The 17,209-nt window shown below is 45.6% G+C and overlaps 1 protein-coding gene across 4 annotated transcripts; it reads left to right on the plus strand.

The window, feature by feature from the left end:
- Positions 1-17,209, plus strand: PPIH (peptidylprolyl isomerase H). Of its 4 annotated transcripts, none has more exons than XM_005678602.3 (10): positions 1-137; positions 473-537; positions 829-852; positions 1,128-1,172; positions 1,422-1,464; positions 4,820-4,912; positions 8,399-8,486; positions 8,976-9,016; positions 9,642-9,731; positions 17,002-17,209. In XM_005678602.3, exons 1-9 carry the CDS (start codon positions 72-74, stop codon positions 9,708-9,710), a joined length of 534 nt encoding a protein of 177 aa, XP_005678659.1. In that variant the 5' UTR covers positions 1-71; the 3' UTR covers positions 9,711-9,731; positions 17,002-17,209. The 4 variants fall into 4 exon arrangements, with proteins under 4 accessions (XP_005678659.1, XP_005678658.1, XP_005678660.1 ...); XM_005678601.3 differs by having other exon boundaries at positions 17,025-17,209; XM_005678603.3 differs by lacking the exon at positions 17,002-17,209 and adding an exon at positions 10,019-12,526.

Here is a 17,209-nt window from a genome sequence, read left to right on the forward strand (position 1 = left end):
CCTCCCGGCGGAGCAGGAGCATAGGATCGCCGGAACCCCGCGCTCCCGACTTCTGCTTCCGGGTCAGAGGCATGGCGGTGGCAAATTCAAGCCCTGTCAATCCCGTGGTATTCTTTGATGTCAGCATTGGCGGCCAGGTGAGGTCTTGGCAGCCAGCCAGCCCGATGCCAAAGGGAACGTGCACGCGGTCTGGCAGGCAGATCACCTCCTCAGGTGTAGCAAACTCGGGAAGCCAAAAAGTGAAATTGAACCAGCACCTACCGACCTGCGGGGCGGGGGTGAGGGAGTAGGAAGAGGAGGAGTCTTGCGCATCCTAGCGCCCCGCTGGTGGAGGGACCGGGTGGAAAGGAAGAGTAGGCTACGGAGGCGGAGGTGGGAGAGACCAAGCGGCATGGGGGCCCGAGGGTTCCCTGTTCGGTGAGGCCTTCACGGGCTTGGATTGGGCTTTCTGAACGTCTCTCGCCGGTTGCAGGAGGTTGGTCGTATGAAGATTGAGCTCTTTGCAGACGTTGTGCCTAAGACGGCGGAGAATTTTAGGTAAGAAGATGTTATTTGCTGGATAAACCAAACGAGAAGCTGGGCCTGTCTGTGGAATCTTCTGCCTACCTCTATCCGTTCATTCACCGTCCTTGAGATCTGACTTCTCTGGGTATCTCTCTGAATAGTCTTGACCGTCCCCTTTTCAGTTTATGTTAATCTGTATGCCTGGACGTCTGACCAGCCAGTTGGTGGGCTAGCTAGCGCCGACGTTCCCCTTCCCGCTGAGGTTAGGGGCGCTCAGAATTGTGATGCCATGGCGACTGAATCGTTCACTCTTTTCCTTTTCAGGCAGTTCTGCACAGGAGAATTCAGGTCAGTCTCTGGCGTGGTTGACTTCTCTGCTTGCTCCTGAGGGCTGTCCTGAGGCTGCAGTTGAGGGTATTGGGGAATCACCGGCAGGCCTTGCATGATTGCTGGTGACAGTAATAGAAGGTATTACTATGGGTCTGTCCTCAGTTCATTTGCCTTCTTCGTCTCTCTTCTCCCGACCATCTTTAGAAGGGTGTCTCTGGCTCGACTGTATGGTAAACGTGAAAGGCCTATGTTTACCTGTTTACTGTTTCAAGTCTCTTTCTTTTTGCTTATAGAAAAGATGGGGTTCCGATAGGATACAAGGGGAGCACCTTCCACAGGTAAGGCCTTTGGCAAGCCATCCTGGGGGACTTTTAAAATTACTATTAGTATGGTTTAGAATTACTTCCTTGGGGGATTAGTCTCTTCAGAGGAAAACAAAACCATAGCATAATTCTTAGTTCTTGAGAAGGGATGTTTTTGTGAACTCAACCATTGATTTGAGGACTTAAGTGGTAAACATTATATTTTGAAATTAATGTTATTCCAAACCACAAAATCTTCTCCCAGCATCCTTTGTTCTGTTTCAGGGTCATAAAAGATTTCATGATTCAGGGTGGAGATTTTGTTAATGTAAGTACTGTTCCTTTCCTATTAAGGGCCTATAAGTTTTGTTTTTGTTGTTGTTATTGAAGCTGCTCCTTGGGGACCTGAGAACAGTAGCCAAGTTTGCTGGGGGAGGAGGTGGGAATGGGAATCCTTGATGGCTGCTACTCGCTGCATCACTAGATAACATATTAGCACTTTGATTGAGTCACTCACTTCCAAATCTCAGTCTTTTAGGGCTGGGAACTGACTTTCCCAGCATACCCATAGGTGATCCATGACAGACCCAAATTAACTGGGCACATGGAATTTAGCTAGAAATCAGTTACAGTTACTTTTTCTAAATGGGGGCAAGTCCCTTTCCAGTGAGTTAAATGCTTATGCCCTGATTTCCCATTCACTTCTGGTATCCCAGTGCCTGGAAAGGTGAGTTGTTATTTTTTTAATCAAGTTCATAAGTGGGCAAGGAATCAGAGAGTTCTGGAAGGATATTTTCCCTATTCACTAGGAGAACCCATTGAATTAATCCTTCATTGCTAAGCATGATTTTTCTTGCCACTGTATGCATCCCCATTTCAAGCTTCCCAACCTTGCAGGGTTCTGAATAAACCACATTTATGCTTTCTTAAACCTACGTTTGTCCATACCCACCCATTTCTGTGCATGATCTTTCTTATTGATATCATTTGGTTAGTCATGCTGCTGTTTTCTTGGATCTGGGAGACATTCTTTATCCTTTACATGTATGTTTAGTTTGACTCTTAGGAGTCTTTTTAAGATTTCTATCTTTCCTACCCAGATAAGTTTACAAAGTGGCAGATTTGGGGCTGAATCAGAAACAGATATGCTTTGTATCATCTGTATGATGTTGTGAAACTGGGAAATTTTCCGGAAAGTTCTGGAGTTTTGTTTTCTCTGTTACAACTGAAAAGTAGGAGTGCACTTGGCCTGTGTTTCTCATGCAGCAACATTTGGTTGAGTCAAGTAACAGCTCCCTTTAGACAGGTATGGCCTTATTATTTCACCACAGTTCCCACCACTGGCTTCCCTTCTTTACGTCACATACTCCTATAGGCATTTAAGTTTGCAACCCCTGGCCACGACTGATTAGAGTAGGGCTTGGGGTGACCATATCCTTTTTTATTGGCAGTTAAGAAGGGCTAAGATGCTATTCTCTGTGTTCTTTCTTTTCTTCCAAAGGCTTCTATAGTGCTATATTGTCTTAGCAGGGATAGGACTAACTTCTTATGGGTCATTGCTAGGCACATGTGATCACTTGCTAATTGCTCTAGAGTTAGCAGTTAGTCAGCCAGAAGGCTGTCAGGGAGAAGAAATTACTCAGAGCCACCCTTGGGGCAGAAAAAATAGAATGAGCAAGGCGTAGAAGCAGAATTTGAGACCTTCTAAAGTTGGACTAAGAATATTTGCTTGTTTGTTTTAATAATGTGTTTTAAAAATTTAAAAAATAATGTGTTTTTTCTGGTTGCAAAACAAAAGTACAACAATGAAAATAAATCGTCTCAAGGAATATACTCTTGGCATTTTACTTTACAATTGCCCATCTTAATGTTGCAAACATTTGTATGTCAAATATAACTTTTAACAGACTTTTAAAAATTTATGCTCAGTCACTGTGTTTTCCCTTGTTGCTATCTTCTTCCAAAACATTCTTGCTAATAACTCCTTACTGTTCCCTTAGGAAAAGACAGTGAATTTATTTGATCAGTCCACTATCTTGGAAGATTTAAGTTGCTTTCTGTTTTTTGTCCTGCAAATCAATTTGGTCATTTTCCCTACTCTGGCTTCTGGAGCACAGTAGATAGTGTGATTATAGAAAATGATGTATTAACTGATCTTTTCTCTAGGTTTTTTTTTTTTTTTTTAATTGGAAAGGAACATGTTTTCTCTCCCTTCTATATGTATGTGTGTATTTATGTGTAGTTAAAGAAATCCCATGGACAGAGGAGCCTGGCAGGCTACATCCATAGGGTCACAAGAGTCAGACATGACTTAGGGACGAAACAACAATAACGACAAAGATACAATAGCTCACATTTACACAGAGCTATGTGGATTGCAAAAAGTTCTTCTCATAGACACTATTATTGCATCTTTGGGGCACTGTTGTAAAGAGTAGGTGATTTCATTGTCACTTGCTAGTTGAGGAAACTGGGGCTCAGAGATAGGAAGTGACTTCCCCAGCTCATAAATGATAGATCTGGAACTCAAAGCCCATCTTTCCACTATACAGAGCTTGGTTGTACCAATAACTTTTAATCAAACAGTTTGAGGGGTTTTTCCCTTCTGGCTTGCATTAATCCCCTTTAGTGGTCTTTGCTCCAGTAAGGGCCCCTTGATTCTGCACTCAGTCAGTGTTTTCACATCCCATCATGTACCCAATATTCTTTTTGTTTACTAACTGGCTGGCAGAGATTGGTCTTTGGTAGTCTCTCAATATTAACTTTAAACCCCTGGGATTCTGTTTAAGGTACTACAGCAAAGCCTTCGTCAGGTTGCTTTATTATCCTGACTTAAGTTCACTCACCTGAAAAATGGGGTGGATGATAATGCATGTTCCATGGAGTTGTTGGAAGAGCAGAGGGAAAACACAAATAGGGCTAGTTTAAACAAAAATTGGGGATTTATGACGAGGTGTTTCGTGGAAGCCAAAGGAAGAAATAGGTCTAGGAACTAGAGAGTCACAGAACCAAGCAGTCCTTTCTTTCTGTTTCTCGAGCTTTCTACACATGTGTATTGCAGTGCCTTTTTCTTCTCCAGCCCACCTTCCTGAAGATAGTCACCTGCAACTTCCAGGTTTCCACAGTACAAACTCAGTCTCCAGAGAGCAGATACTTTATTTCCTGCTTCCCATAGAAGGAACTCTGATTGGCCCTACATTCTCCCCTCAAATTCCCCTCACCTTGACTTTAGCCAGAAGGATGGTATCTTCTCGTACAGATTAGACTTCCAAGAGCCCACCCACCTGCGTAGTTGAGAGGAGAGGGAAAGTAGTCAGTTAAATGGATTCTCATATACGACTGCAGGCAAGAGAGTCTTTGGAAAGGGCGTTGATTACATACGTAATCACTGTTTCCTATCCTCTGTTTTGCTTGTGTCTTAACCCACCTTTCTAGAGGCCCAGCTGTGTGACCTGTTTTTTTTTTTTTCTCAGTGAGGTACCCTAGCCAAGTTGTGGGCTGCACATGCCTTGGATGGGGCTTGTTTTGATAATAGGAGAGGGTTAAAGAGGTGTGGCTCCCAAAGTGGCCTGCAGGAGTAAGAAGTCTTTAAAGCAGCGAGGCTTCGGGTGCAGCAGCTGCTTCCTGTGAGCTTTGAGAGCCAACACTCGCAAGTCACTAACACTTCCCTTCTCTCTGCTCAGGGAGATGGTACTGGAGTTGCCAGTATCTACCGGGGGCCGTTCGCAGATGAAAATTTTAAGCTTCGACACTCAGCTCCAGGCCTTCTTTCCATGGTAAGTGAGGACCAGTCAGTGTTTGGGGCTAGGTTTACAGCCAGCTGAATTCTGGGCCCCTCTGAGGCCCAGCACAGTCTCTTGGGATAGGAAGAAATGCTTTCCTTCCCTTGCTTGACCCAGGACTCAGCTCTGCCCCGCCTACCTCTTTCCTCAGTCTGGTTTGATTTTTTGGGTTGGACCCACTAGCCAACCAGGGAACCAAACTCGAACTCTGCTGTGTGTTTTCTTACTTTGTGTGAGCCAGGACGTGTGGCTGGGCACCCACCCCTGCTGCTTAGAATGCAGCCAGCTGTGCTGGCAAGACCCAATGTTCACACACCCGTCACGCCACTCGCCCCTGCCTCTCCCTCACCCCGCCTGCTGGCCAGCCACCCTGTTCAGGGCTCACACCACTCCTGCCCACTCCCAGGACCCTGTCTGCCCATTTACAACCCCACTCAAACATCTTGCTGCTCTCTCCGTCCCCCTGCCCACCTGCTTTAGCCCCCCAGCTACACATCCCTGCTTGTTCCCCCTTCACTACTCCTTACTTACCCCTCACTCCTCATTTGCCCTTACCCCTCTCACCTTGCTTCCTTCTCACTGTCCAACCCTCTCCCTCCCTCTTGTCATCACCTATTTCCCTCTGTCAGTTCCCCAACTCTCATTCCCCCAGACCCATTGTTTACAAGCACATTCTCTGTCTGCTTGCCCATACTTCCACTCATCCACTCAGGCATCCGTCAAGTAAAAATTGTTGACATCCACTGTTTAGGCCTCGTGGTAAGGCCTGAGGATACAGATCTGATCCCTGCCCTCCAAGGGGGAAGCACACATGCTGGGTGATGAGTCCAGTGTATAATTCATGCCATCAGGGTACTAAGGGGAGGTCACCTCAGTGTATGTAAGAGTACTGTGAGGACCCCAAGGAATGAGAGTAATTGCTGCAAAGATCCAGAGAAGTTCTCTACCAGATAAAACAGCGTAGACAGAAGATGTGTGACCCTGAAATAGCAGGGTGGCATGGACAAGGGCCAGAAAGTGAGGAAGGTGATGAGAACATAGGTCGTGGATGGGGGAGGGAATGATCTACTAGAGACCACTGGAGAGGCAGGTGGGTCTAGCTCCTCCCACTGCTGCTGCTGCTGCTAAGTTGCTTCAGTCGTGTCTGACTCTGTAAGACCCCAGAGACGGCAGCCCACCAGGCTCCCCCGCCCCTGGGACTCTCCAGGCAAGAACACTGGAGTGGGTTGCCATTTCCTTCTCCAATGCATGAAAGTGAAAAGTAAAAGTGAAGTCGCTCAGTCGAGTCTGACTCCTAGCGACCCCATGGACTGCAGCCCACCAGGCTCCTCCGTCTGTGGAATTCTCCAGGCAAGAGTACTGGAGTGGGTTGCCATTGCCTTCTCCGGGGTCTAGCTCCTAAAAGGCTCTAAATGCCAGAATAAGGATGAGGTTATGTGGACTTGATTTCATGGAATGTGGAAAGCCATACACTTTTTTGAGCAGGACTGGTCAACTTTGTGTTTTAAAACGAAGATCCTGGCTGCAGTGTTTGAGTGGCAGATAGGAATGAAGAGGCTGGGGCAGAGAAGCCAGTTAGGAGGCTGCCATAACACTCGGGTGAGCCTGGCGAAACAGACAGCGACAGCGTACAAACCTCCTTTTAGAAAAGTCAGGCTGGGCAAGCATGGTGCCGTGCCGAAGGGGCTTAGGTGGGTTTGGGTTGTCGTCATGAGGATTGGAACCCCTCTAGGTGTATACCGCTCTGTTAGCATCTGGGGAGGGGTCAGAAAAAGGTGGAAGGAAACTTTGCTTTCTGCTGCCTTCAGGCTGACACTGGTTAAGCCGTGTTGTCACCCATCCTGTAGCACAGTTGTTTTAATTGTAGCAATTGTAGCACAGCTGCTTCCATTCTCCACTAAATCATGATGAGTTCCTCAAGAGCAGAGACTGACTCGCATTGATCTCCTAGCCTGACTACCTGACACCGAAAGGTGCCAAGCAGATACTGATGAATGACTGAAAGATAATCAGAATAAAGGCTAACGTTGAGCATATTCTCAGCAACAACTTTGTTTGCATTAATTCATTTTAATCCTCAGCATCCCTTTGAGATAGTGCGAATGAGGAAACAGAGGCATAGAGAGGTTATGCAGCTAAACTAGATCACAGGCAGGAGTGGGGCTGGGATTCAAGATAGATCATCTGGCTCCAGAGCTTGGTCTCTGAACCAGTAAGCTATTCTGCCGGAAGACTGGCTAAATGACTGACGAAAAACACATGTCGTATGACCGTTTGCCTACCTGCCTACTAATAAGTGTTTATACACTGAGCAGCAAGGTAGATAGATAGGAAAAACAAAAAGGGAGGGAGGGAGGAAGAGAAGAGAAGAAGGAAGAAGTGGGACCACTGAGGAGTCTGCCCTCATTCCAGAGTTAGGTCTGTTCTCACTGGCTCAGGCAGTCCTTGCTAATGTGAGATGTTCCTGCATACATGAACAAAACCCCAAAATAGTCTCATCTCACATGGGGAATTTCCAAAATATAAAGTGAAATCCCTTCTAGACAAAGTCTCTAATGTATTTCCTACACATTTTCATTCCTTCAATGTTAAACACAGACTCAACTAATTTAAATCCATTAAACATCCAGTGAAGGCTAGTGACCTATCTGATGATTTCCAGTGTTGTTTCCATAGTATTACTTTTATGAGAGCTGTGCTTTTAATAGTACTAGTGCTTTCAGGTTTCCATTTTCTACTCAGCTTTTTCCAAAACAAGGGAAGTATGCAGTGAAATATTCACATAGTTACACAGACACCTGGTAAGCTAGTGCTGCTGAAACATGATATGGGTTTGCTGATTGCTAATGCATTGTTAAGTGTAATGATACAAAGAATTTCAAGAGAGGAAAAGGAAAGGGGTATGGCTGGAGAATTTCAGATCCTTAATTTTAAAAGCTAATTTTTCCTATAAAATTGAGCAATAAAGGATTTGGGGTGTAGCTGTAAAAAGCACGTCATTAATTAAACGGAATCTTTTTTCTAGCATAGCACTAGCATGGCAACTTCTTGCACCTTAAATTTTTTTATTACCATTATTTCGGGACAGTACAGAGCCATTCAGACAAAAGAGTTTATGGCACAAGTGACAGGCTTTTTGTGAGCTGGTAGCTAATTCGTTACGTGTGATCCAGTTACCACCAGTACTGGCCTAAATACAGCAAATCAGATTCCATAAACAATTTTTGCCGTTATAAAAATTCACACTGTAGGAGACATGCATAGTTATTGAAGGGTCTAGCTCTTTGAGGGCAGAAATTGTGTATTCTGTTCCTCTCTGTGTCCTTGGGGCCTAGGTCAGACCCTGGCTCACAGCTGATGCTCAGTCAGATTTGCTGGAAGAGCACAGAGGAGTCAGGGCTATAGTCTCTTTTAGGGAGTTCGGCCCTTCAGCTGACGTGGCCAGGAAAACTCACGGTGTATCTGTTTGGTTTCCATCAGGCAAACAGTGGTCCCAGCACAAATGGCTGCCAGTTTTTCATCACCTGCTCTAAGTGTGATTGGCTAGATGGGAAGCACGTGGTGTTTGGTAAGTCCTGTTCCTGTCCTTGTCCAGGTCCCCTCACCCAGCATGGAGCTTCTGAAGGGACTGGGCCCCCAGCTCATGTGTTCAGTCGGTGTAACTGCCCTGGGTAGTAGTCAGGAAGGTAGAAGCTGTGGTGGGTGGGAAGGATATGTGGTTAGAGGGGATGACGAAAGGGCCGTATGATGTAGTGAGTAGCCACCCGGGCAATGTGTCTGTGTAGGTGTGGGTGTGTCTGCAGGGGGTGGCAGCATGAAGAAATAACCACACAGGCAGCATGGTACAGTGGGGCTTTGCAATTGTTCCAACCTAGGTATGAGCCCTAACTCTGCTCCTTACTACCCGTGACTTTGGGAAACATTTCATTTCCACTCAATATTAATTTTGTAACGTTAGTCTGAGGTTCAAATAAGATAATGGCTGAGAATGTGCCTTGCGGGTCTGGAAAATATTCTGCAAATGAGTAGTCAAGTCCAGCTCACACTCTTCCCACAGGAAAAATCATTGATGGACTTCTGGTGATGAGAAAGATTGAGGTGAGTCCTGTGGTGCTGACCTCTGACTCAGCCATTCTGGCCTTGTACTGCCTGACTAGTATTGAGGAGCAGGAGACCTTGTTCAGCCAGGCTTCACAGGGAGGAGAGACCGTGTGCCTCCCAAGGTTTCTGGGCCCTAAGTTAGCCTCTCTTGTGCGAACGGAGCTTCGGCCTCTGCTGGCTGTTTCACCTACCTGATGCAATCCTCCTCAGCATTGTATCCAAGGTTCTTCATGACTGAGTCCCTGCCTCCCTCTCCACCACCTCTTTTGCCCCTTCTGCCGCTGCCACTTCCGTGTTCTCGTCACATCAGGCTACTAGCCCGCCCTATTTAAGGGATGCATACACATCCCTGCCTCTTGCTCCTTCCTGCCCTGAGTGTGCTCATGCTGTGTCCTCTACTCTGTCTTATAACTTACTACATTTGTATATGTCATGAGTTTGATGAGTGGGGTTTTCTTTTTTTTTTTTTTTGAGATTATACATTTTCTCTTTGATCTGTATTATATTCTTGTCAGATCAGCCTGTGAGCTGTCAGTCCTTAGCACAGGGGCTGGCAGGCATCGGTAAGTGTGTGTTGAGGGGTGTCAGAGTGGAGGAATCACCACTGTGCTTTCTCTCCTAGAATGTTCCCACAGGCCCCAACAATAAACCCAAGCTGCCTGTGGTGATCTCACAGTGTGGGGAGATGTAGTCCAGAGGGAGACTGAATCAGGTAAGTGTGTCTTTCCTGATCAGGAGTCAGGATCCCAGAGAGGGCAGCACGGTCTGGTGGAAAGAACTGAAGATGCGGGATTGAGCACATTTTCTCTCTGTGCGTCCCGAGAGAAGTCGATTCCCTTCCCTGAGCCTGTTTTTCTCATCTGTCCAGTGGTGATAATGCCTGTCTCCCAGGGTCACTGTAAGGATCAAAAGAGAAAGGTTGAGTGGGACACCTCATTTTTCTAACACTTTATAGTTTACAAACTATCAACCTGAAAACCATCGGGCACTTTCTGACAGCACTCTTAGACACTCGCTTCGTTCAGCAGTCCCACTTAGAAAGACCTGGCTGCAGTCCTGGGTGATTGGGAGCAGCCTGGGCAGCCAGAAGACTCTCTTGTCAAGCTTCTCAGCGGAACTGATGCTGCAGTCCCAGGCCCTGACTTTGTGTTTGCCAGACTCAGAGGTGAATATGACAGATTTCTCAGCCCACCAAGACTCACTTCCTACCCAGGCTTGCTACTTACCGCCCACTCTGTGCTGGACATTGGACATGGAGAGTGGGAGAAAAACTTGAACGATGCCTCCACCTTTTAGGAGCTTATGGGGAATAAAAACACATTCTCCGAAGTGATCACTAGTAATATGCGTGATGTTGCTAAGTATTAGTATGAGTTCAAGAAAGAAATTGAGCACTTCCAGCTAGGTAAAGGATGGCAGCGCTTTGCCTTTCTTTCCTTTTTCTTCTTTAAATTTTCAAACCTGCAGGATAGTTGGAAGAACAGCACATTGAAGCCTATACACTTTTCCCCTTTTCACCTAAGTTTGCCAATATTGGACTTTCTTGTTGTAGCATTTTGCTGTGGCTTTTGTCTCTCTGTCTTCTCCCCTCGCCTCCCCTTCCCATTCCCTCTGTTCCTCTCCCACTCCTCTTCTTTCCTTTCTTTCCCTTCATTTCTTTCCCATCTGGAAGTTGGAGGACTTCTTGATACCTTTCCCCTAAATTCTTCAGCAAGTGACTCCTAAAAATAAGAACATCGTGCATAACCACAATAATGTTGTCTGACATACAAGTTCAAACTTCCCCAGTTATCCACAAAGTAACTTTTCTAGCTCTTAAAAGAAATCCAATCAGGATTCACATGTTTCGTTTGGTTATTTATTTTTAGTTAGGAAAGCAACATAATTCACCTGAAAATTTTCACATAGAACAGCTAAAGCACCCCCCTTCTCCTTCTGCATGCCCCTCCCCGCCCCCGCCCCCCCCCCCCCCCCCCCGCCACTGCTCTCAGAGGTAACTGCTATATCAGTCTTGATGTATGTCCATGGGGCCTTTCTTTGCCAATCTAATTTGGAGAGGTTTTGTTTTTTCCTAAACGGCATCATACTATTGAGTTGGCCAAAAAGTTTGTTCAGGTATGTCCATAAGATGTTACAGAAAAACCATACGAACTTTTGGGTCAACCCAATATTTGCTCATTATTTTATTTCCATTTGACATATGTCTGGAAGACTTTTCCTATATCATTCATGTAAAACTATGTAGTACTTAAAACTGATATGCTATATATCTGTAGCATATATCTGAATAATTACAAACTTTATAATTATACAATTTGACTTGAATTAAGTGTACATTTCTGCATCTTAGTTCTTATTTTTTATGTTGTGGCCATTTTGTCCTGAATATATGTTAAAAAAAATTAGCAGTGGGTTGCTTATCTTAACTTTGGTGATATCCTTTGTTAAAGAGAAGTTCTTAATTTTGATGGGATCAGAATTTTTAATCTTTTCCCTTGTGTTGTGTTTTAATCTTGTTTAAGAAGGTCCTTTCTACCTCAATTTAATGCCTAATATTTCTGTAGTTTTTCTTACAGAAGTATCTAGAATTTATTTTTCTGGATTCTGCCATTTTTTTCAAATGGAGGTCTAGTCAAATACCAGAGCATCTTAACGACTGTGCATACCTCCATCTGTGACTTACTTTGTGTTCACAACATCTGGCAACTTAAAGGCATTCAGTTAAAATTTATTACATGAGTTAATAGAGAGGGAGAATGTCAGGCATTTTAGGCATGGATCTGGTGTGAGCAAATGCCAGGGTAGGAATGCACAAGTGTGTGCTGAAAGCTCACGTGGACCCTTGTCCAGCCAAATGCTCCCTTCTCAGGCCCAGTTGACAGGCTGAACTGTCTTTTCTGACGGTACTGGGGGCCCCAGGCTCAACCTGCTATCCCCACGCCCTCACTGTGGTTCATTCTCCCTCCCTGTCTTTTCTGGGCCAAACTAAAGTTGAATTCATTGGTCCTTTTCCTTCTAAAGACTGACCACTGATCACCACTGGAGGACAGAAGATCATTAAAAACAGTAAAGTTTAGAAATCCTTTTATGTTTGCAGTCTTTTCTCTACATTTTTCTGATTCTGAGTCCCTTAAGAAAGTTACTGGAAATCCATGTTAGGAGTTTGTCTTCCTGAAGGTGGCAATCATCAACCCTCCTCTCCTCACCTGCTATGAGCGAACGTCATGTAAACCTTTGCCTCTATGAAAGCCCTTCTTTTCCGCCTACAAACAACCCCAAGCAGAACAAATCGCAGGGTGCCCTTTGATGCTCCAGAGGTCCTCTACAGCCATACTGTCCAGGGGGCATTCCTTTCTGTGCCGGTGGAAATGTTTTGCATCTGTGCTGTCCATTGTGGTAGCTTCCAGCTACATGTGACCGTTGAGCACTGGAAATGTGGCTGCTGTGACGGAGGGACTCAATTTTTATTTTTATTTAAATTTAAAGAGCCATATGTGATACTTTCAACTTAGTCTTCTAACCTTGACTTGCTCAAAATTAAATCTTTCTTAGCTTATATTTAGAGACAATAGAGTAAAAGCAATTCTGTCACTTAGTGAATATTTCTGGTGCTCACATTCTGAGCTAAGAACCGTACTTTAATTATCTCATCCAGCTTTACCAAGTTGAAAACTCATAGGTTTTAAAGTGTAGGGGGTCTGAGTGGTAGTCTGACCTTAAGGCATTCCACAGACGGGGTCCTCAATTTGGGTTTCTGAGTAATGAATTTGGGAGAAAGTCAGGAAAAGAGGTGAGTAATTCCCCCAGGAGTATGGTATCTTTCCATCATGTTTCTCCCCAGCTGTAAAGTTACAAAGATCTCTTCATTTCTAAAGGAGTATTTCAGATCCCTCAGGTAGTGTCTGGGCGGAATAATGTTTCACAGCCAGTATAGATGATGTTTTTAAGTCCTCCTAGGCAGTATTTCTCAAACTTTAGTGAACATATGAGTCACCGGGAGGTCTTGTTACGGTGCTAGTTCTGACTCAGTCTGCGTGGGACCTGAGGTTTTGCATTTCTGACCAGCTCTCCGTTGATGCTGGCCCTGACCTGGAGTAGCAAGGCCGCAGGGAAATAACAGCCTGTCTTTTGATTGAGAAGTCACTGTGTTCCAATCAGAAAAGACACAGAAGGAGATAATCTTTTGATGGTATCAGTCCAGCAGGAATCTACTGCATTCAGATCAAGAATTCACCTATCAGGCGTTAGAGGCCTTGTGCCTGGGCGCTGGAAATAGAGGAGTGTAGGAAGGAGGCAAGACAGGTGAAGTCACTCAGTCAGCTGTGCCTCCTATGAAGTCCTTCCTTTCACAACTTCTTTTGTGCTTTATCTTAGATCCTGACCTTGGTTGTAGTGAAAGTAAAGTTTTCTATCAGTATACAACTCTAGATGCAGGAACCTAGGTTTTATCTCGGTGAGTCCTTTGAAAGCTTTTTATTATGAATTTGTTTGAAAGTGAAATTTGTTTAGTTATGTCTGGCTCTTTGCGACCCCATGGACTAAACGGTCCTTGGCATTCTCCAGGCCAGAATACTGGAGTGCTTAGCCTTTCCCTTCTCTAGGGGATCTTCCCAACCCAGGGATGAAACCCAGGTCTCCCGCATTGTGGGCGGATTCTTTACCAGATGAGCCACAAGAGAAGCCCAAGGATACTGGAGTGGGTAGCCTATCCTTCTCTGGCGGATCTTCCCGACCCAGGAATAGAACTGGGGTCTCCTGCACTGCAGGTGGATTCATTATCAACTGAGCTATCAGGGAAGGCTGAGTCTTATCTTCAGGGGAATTTGGGGAACAATGAATTTAAAGAAAGATCTCTACTGCTTGACAGCACCAGATCTGGGGATCACAGAGAGACTAGCAGGGCTGTCAGAGCGCACAGCCACTCTTTTCCAAGAGACACTCAGGCTTTCAAAACAGGATTTTCCTGCTGTCCAGTGCACTGGGTTCTTGGCTACTTACAGCCACATGGCGGAGGTGTGGGGGCGGTGGAACCTTCAGGACTAACATTAATTTCAAGTTTTGAGTGAGTGAAAGTTGCTCAGTTGTGTCCGACTCTTTGTGACCCCGTGGACTCTACAGTCCATGGAATTCTCCAGGCCAGGAGTGGGTAACCTTTTCCTTCTCCAGGGATCTTCCCAACCCAGGGATCGAACCCAGGTCTCCCACATTTCAGGTGGATTCTTTACCAACTGAGCCACAGGGAAGCCCAAGGTAGTGCTGGATGAATGTTTTTTAATATTTGTCTCTTAGGAGAAAATATAATTAGCATAGCACATAATTTTACAGCTATCATAGCTTACAATGAGGTGTTATTCACGTTCATACAGTCAGTAGGTTAAAAATTAATTGCACCTGTGGATGGTGGCTATAATAAGAGATGTGAAGCTGCTGTTGTAATGACTGAGTGTAAGTCCTCCTAGGCAGTATTTCTCAAACTTTAGTGCACATCTCAACCTGGGATTTCCTGTAGATGTGATACATTCCTGTAGAGGAAGATGCTGAAAGACACCTTGGTTAGACATCTTGGCTAACCCTTCATTCATTTCACAACTAAGAACTAATTAATTAAGATAGGCTCCATGCTGCAGATGAGGCTACAAACTTGGAAAGCCCAGTTCTTGCCTTCAGGGAACTCAGTCTCTTAGGGGACTGGAAAGTACAGTGCAGTAAAGCACCGGGCTGGAGATTTTAAGATGAAGGGAAATGAATGCTTGTGTCTGCCCGGAGTGTTTAGGAGGACTGCAGGAGAGATGTTTCAGCTGAGTACAAGAATGGAGCTTGTCAGGTAGCTAAAATGGGAGAGCATTCCAGGCACAGGGAATAGCGTGAGCAAAGGTACAAACCGCAGGAAACAGCAGGAAGTGTTAGGGAGACTGCCAGAAATTCAGTACAGCCAGAGCAAGGTGTGAAAAGCAAACAGAGGCGAGGCTAGAGGAGGCCAGGACAGATGTGAGATCCAGCGCAGGCTGACGTATTCATACTAACTCCATGGTGGGGGTGAGCTTTAGGCAGTGTGTACAACTACCCCCAGCCCCCTCCCACCCCAGGGAGAGAGTCCACCATGCTTCTGAGATTCCAAATGGTGTCCTGGCTGTCCTAAAAGAACCAGGCCAGCAGGAGCCACTCTAGGTTTTTGAGCAGAAGGACACCCTTACTGACATTATTCAGAAGTGTGGAGGACAGGCTGGAGGCCAGTGAGACGCCCCTGCAGCAGTGTGGCCAGAGGAGAGGTTCCACGGAAATACGGGTCTAGGGAGCAGGGCAGCAGATATCTGCATATCTGTTGGGTGTGTAACACTGTTCCCTGCCCTGAAAGTCAGAAACCCTGCCAGCTATAAAGGGCAGGGAGGAGAGAATGGCTCTATTCCAGTCCCTCCAGTACAAAGGCAAAGCTCCCTGCCCTGAAACCCGGTATACAGAGTGATACATCATGTCCATGGAATACTATATAGCCTTGAAAGAAGTAGATCTGTATGTGTTGGCAAATTTCTAAGATACATTAAGGGACAAAGTCAAGATATAGTACATTATATACACATGATGCTATTTAGAATTAATCTTTCAGAAATTACTGTAGTGATGGATTGCTGACTGGTAGTAATGGTTACCTCTGCAGAGCAGAGATAGCTGAAGACTTTCTTTTCAGTTTATGTATATGCTTGAATTTTCTACATTGGGCATGTATTTTATAATGTAAAATTCAGATACACAGAAATACATACTGTGTATCTGCAGTTTTAACTAATCCTAGTTCCTCCAGTCCTTCCCAGGAGTGTGTGGCTGATATCAGTTTGTGAATCATTCCCTGGTACCCTCCTGGGTGTCCCTACAGTACTTGATTCACATCTCTGTTCCCACATTTAACACAGTGTATCATGGATGTGTTGGTCTGGTTTTCTCTAGACTCAGAATTCCTTGAGGCAGGGACCATGCCTACTCACACAGTGCCTGGTCAGGGATTAGAGCTTAGGTCCCAGGGCACCATGCAACTTGTAAAGTGCTTTCGTACATTTTTGTACATTCTCCTTGAGAACCCGGGATTAGACTTCTGCCTGAGCCTGTGCTATGACACCAGGACCCACGGTGCTCTGGAGGAGGCGGCGTGTTAGCCATGTTTGGGGGGAGGGGGCAGTGGTAACAGAGTGTACTAACCCCGTTCTTTTAGTACAGCCAACTCCAAGGCCATAAACAAGAGGGTGTGGACTTTCGTTTCTCTATAGCCCTGAGCCCAAAACCTTCAAGGAAAAGGGATTGCTCTTTGTTCTTGCGCTCCAGAGAGCCATCAAGGTCTGGCAGAAAGCACAAAGACTTTGGAGCCAAGTAGACCAGGAAGCCCCATCACTGTCAGGCCATTAAACCCCTGGGAACCCTAGTTTTCCCCTTTGCTTAATTATAATATATACTACACAGAATTGTGCTGCTGCTGCTGCTAAGTCGCTTCAGTCGTGTCTGACTCTGTGCGACCCCATAGACGGCAGCCCACCAGGCTCCCCCATCCCTGGGATTCTCCAGGCAAGAACACTGGAGTGGGTTGCCGTTTCTTTCTCCAATGCATGAAAGCAAAAAGTGAAAGTGAAGTCGCTCAGTCGTGTCCGACCCTCAGCAACCCCATGGACTGCAGCCTTCCAGGCTCCTCCACCCATGGGATTTTCCAGGCAAGAGTACTGGAGTGGAGTGCCATTGCTTTCTCCCACAGACTTGTGAAGGGTAAATAATAAATGAGATAGTATATTGGCTGTAAATATTATTAATAGCGTCTTCCTTGGTTCTAACGTAATATCCCTCTGCACTCTGCTGTAGGGCACCAAAGGTCTGGCCTGTGGCAAGAATCAGAGCAGTTCTGCTCTTCGGGGAAAGGAGGGTTTGGGGTGCAGAGGAGAGCTGCGAGTGTTTTCTCTCGTGGCCTCTCCCCTTTGAGCTGCTTCTCTCTCCACCCCTCACAGACCCACCACCTCTGCCACTGCAGGCCTTCCCTTGCTCCATGTGATGCTCTTGAGTAAGATAACCTGGACTGGCCCCTGTGTTGGCTTCCCTGCGGCTGCTACCCCATTTCATCAAGACAGAGACCTTGGAAGCATCACAGATTCAAAACCCAAAATTTTGTGTTTAAAGTTTTCAACTGTAAATAAAGTTGTTTGTTTTTTTTTTTTT

The sequence above is a fragment of the Capra hircus genome, chromosome 3 (assembly GCF_001704415.2).
Source record: "Capra hircus breed San Clemente chromosome 3, ASM170441v1, whole genome shotgun sequence".
Taxonomy (NCBI): Eukaryota; Metazoa; Chordata; class Mammalia; order Artiodactyla; family Bovidae; genus Capra; species Capra hircus.

Excerpts from the sequence above, each read along its gene's own strand:
- PPIH (XM_005678602.3), top strand. The coding sequence starts at position 72 with ATGGCGGTGGCAAATTCAAGCCCTGTCAATCCCGTGGTATTCTTTGAT. Across the intron at positions 138-472 it reads ATGTCAGCATTGGCGGCCAG|GAGGTTGGTCGTATGAAGAT; the intron begins GTGAGGTCTTGG and ends CGCCGGTTGCAG. Across the intron at positions 1,173-1,421 it reads AAGGGGAGCACCTTCCACAG|GGTCATAAAAGATTTCATGA; the intron begins GTAAGGCCTTTG and ends GTTCTGTTTCAG.